This window comes from Symsagittifera roscoffensis, chromosome 9 (assembly GCF_963678635.1).
Source record: "Symsagittifera roscoffensis chromosome 9, txSymRosc1.1, whole genome shotgun sequence".
In the NCBI taxonomy this organism is placed as follows: domain Eukaryota; kingdom Metazoa; phylum Xenacoelomorpha; order Acoela; family Convolutidae; genus Symsagittifera; species Symsagittifera roscoffensis.
Window position 1 is genome coordinate 25,069,179 of NC_087070.1, and position 2,965 is coordinate 25,072,143.

Below are 2,965 nucleotides of genomic sequence, written 5' to 3' on the forward strand. Positions count from 1 at the left end.
GATTAGATGTGTTCAACAAGGAATAAATTTGGAAAACTTTGCGAAAGAACAACAAAAATCACAAGAACCATTACAGGCAAAGAAACCGTGCACAGCCGCGTGCACAGTCGAAGCTCTTTAAAGAACCAATCGAGAGAAAGCAGATTGGCTGACATCCAATGAGAATCATATTTTCTGCCTCAGAGGAGATCTACTTATTTTATTCCACTGGCAAAAAAAACAGCACACAACTCAAAATCAAAATAATACATATCTCAACACTCTGGTGTCCTTTTTCAGCTCAACTGGCACTCACCGTTCTGACTTTCGCATTTCTTGTGAATCAATATCTGAGTTTAACTTGTTTGGCGATAGCTAGAGGATAATTATTTTGACGCTACTGCCATCTCGTAAGTACTTCCGCGCTAACAGATTAGAGTTACTTGATCGTCTTGAGTTGGCTATTGTAGAAAAACATATTTGCTGCGCTCAGACGCATTGTTACGCTCAAGGTGGAAACAATTACCTCCGACAAATAGGTTTGAAGAGATGTAAGGATTGCTATCACGATCATACGTCAGCCGCGTATCAGCCGTTCAAGAGATCGGGCTAATCATCTGGATGGTACAGAGTCCGATACCAAACTACCGTTACTGTTCGACATGCGTCATTCATTAGTTAAAGTATTAGCTCATAATGCTCCATTTACAAGTTTTTAGTAATAATAATTTTCATGCTTTCTGTGATTTGAGCTATCGAAAAACGTTGCGTAAAATTTGCAAACGTAGAGCAAATATCGTGAAACCAAGGATAACCAATACGCCTGTGGAACAAAAGTTGGGTATAAGTACTTACATTCAGTATAAAACCCTAATTAACGATTATATTATGATTTTAGTTACAGTCTCTAAAATTGAGAAAAAAATCTATTTTAATCAATGATTAATCGATCATAATCTCACTTTTTGAAATCCAATTATAATCAATTAAAAAACATTTTAATTGATTACATTGCTTATTGATCTGTTTTTCGATAAAAGTTTAATCTTACAAGTTTCTAATTCATATAATGCGCACGAAAAATCCATTATAACTGACTATAATCAATTATAATCCCGTTTGTTGGCCCACTTTGTCTCCGACGTTGCATCCGATGTCTTTATATTTTATGCTTTTTGTAGACATTAACTTATCTGCAAAATGAGAGAAATGTTTGATTTTAAACCTTTTCAAATCAACTTTTTAATTTTTTCATTTCTACAATGAAGTTGTTTCATGATGCAAATTTAACGTTTGTTTAACCACTAAAATATCAGTACATTGCTTGGAGTAACGTGGCACACCGGACACAGATCAGGCATCGGGGAACTAGGCAAACGGTTGACAAAACGAGACAGTTCAAGTCGTAGAAACAATCAAACTTGACTAAGTTCGATATTCGATCTTAGCGTTCGACGTTAATTTTGTAACGCGACCTTGACGAGCGAGCACGACGATGGCGCGTGCAAAATACGAAAAGCTGATGTTTTCTGGAAAAGAGAAGGGCTTCATGACATTCATGGAGCAGTTTGAGGATGTACACCGGCGATCAAACCAGAGGAGCTGGCTGAGGAAACGCAGGCGCGGGAGGATGCAGAAGCGGCTCGAGACAACATGCGGTGTCAAGTGTGGTGCGAGTTGGTGCTGTGTCTGGACCGGCAGTCAATCTCATTCGTCCAATCTCACAAACCGAACGGTGTTGCAGCGTGGAAGGCTCTGGTACAACAGTACCGGAATTTGGAGAGGCATCGGATACAAAAGTTGATGACGCGGTTGACGGGCATCAAGAAGGAGTCGAACGAGGCGAAGACGAACTACCTGATGCGAGCAGAGGAAATGCAGATGGATCTCCATGAAGTGGGCGGACACATGTCCGACGCGATGATCAAGGCGATCGTACAGAAGGGTCTGCCGAGGGAGTACGACAACATTGTGACGCTGCTCAACCATGGCGAGGAGAAAGAATACCAGGCGGTGAAGCTGGATCTGGTAAGCTTCGCGAACAACAGGAGCGGTGGTGAGAACAAACCGAAGTGTTCAAACTGCAAGCGATCCGATCACACCAATGCGGACTGCAGACAAGCAAAGGAGCCATCGATCAAGTGCTACAATTGCGGGAAGCAGGGACACATGGCGAAGGAGTGTCGATCGACGAAGCAGAACCCGAAGCGTAGACACTGCAACAAGATGGGTCACACCGATGACAAGTGCTGGCAGAAGCATGGTGGAGGAACGAGCGGTGGTAAAGGAGCAACATCGCAACCAGCTTCAACCAGGATCCATTCTGGTTCAGTTTCATGGCGGAAGACAACCGGGTTCGAGACGAGACGATGCGGGATTCTGAACTGACGTCGCGGAACAACGAGCAGTTGCGATCATATTCCGGATGTACCGGATATATGCTGAAGAACAGCGAGCCTTTTTCGGATCTGGACACAATCCGAGTTGGTGTGGAGGGCAACGCGAACAGCAGCCGGTCGAGGATCGACGGGCATGGAACAGCGGAGTTCTGGGTGGACGATAGTGCCGGGCGAGAGCGACACTTGAAGCTGAAGGATGCATCTTACGTACCCAGCTACAGTCACAACCTGGTGACAGTCAGCAACCTGAACACCAACGGAGCAGTTGCAACAAAGACGAGGCGTGGATCAAGGTAACGGATGGGACAAAGCTACCATTGATGCGGGAGAACCACTTGTTCATACTGAAGGGTTTCAACACACCATCAACTGACGTGGCAAACAAAGCAGTGACCATTGAGTGGTTGCATCAACAGCTGGGTCACAACAACACGAAGGATGTGGGGAACCTGGAACAACTGGTAGACGAGATTGAGATCGACAAAGGTCATTCAACCAGCGATGTAAGTGCACTATGTGCTACCCAGAATGCGAAGCGAGCTAAAGTGAAGAAGAGTTGGAGTACAAGGGCTAAAGACAAGTTGATG

General features: G+C 44.3%; 1 protein-coding gene across 1 annotated transcript; it reads left to right on the forward strand.

Annotated features, from left to right (window-relative positions):
- The first annotated feature begins 1,632 nt into the window (after nt 1-1,632).
- Nucleotides 1,633-2,367, forward strand: LOC134854777 (uncharacterized). The gene has a single exon (XM_063871133.1). The coding sequence runs from the start codon at nt 1,633-1,635 to the stop codon at nt 2,365-2,367; it is 735 nt and encodes a 244-aa protein (XP_063727203.1).
- Nucleotides 2,368-2,965: the final 598 nt, after the last annotated feature.

What these genes read in the sequence shown, in the direction of transcription:
- LOC134854777 (XM_063871133.1), top strand. Translation starts at nt 1,633, where the DNA reads ATGCGGTGTCAAGTGTGGTGCGAGTTGGTGCTGTGTCTGGACCGGCAG.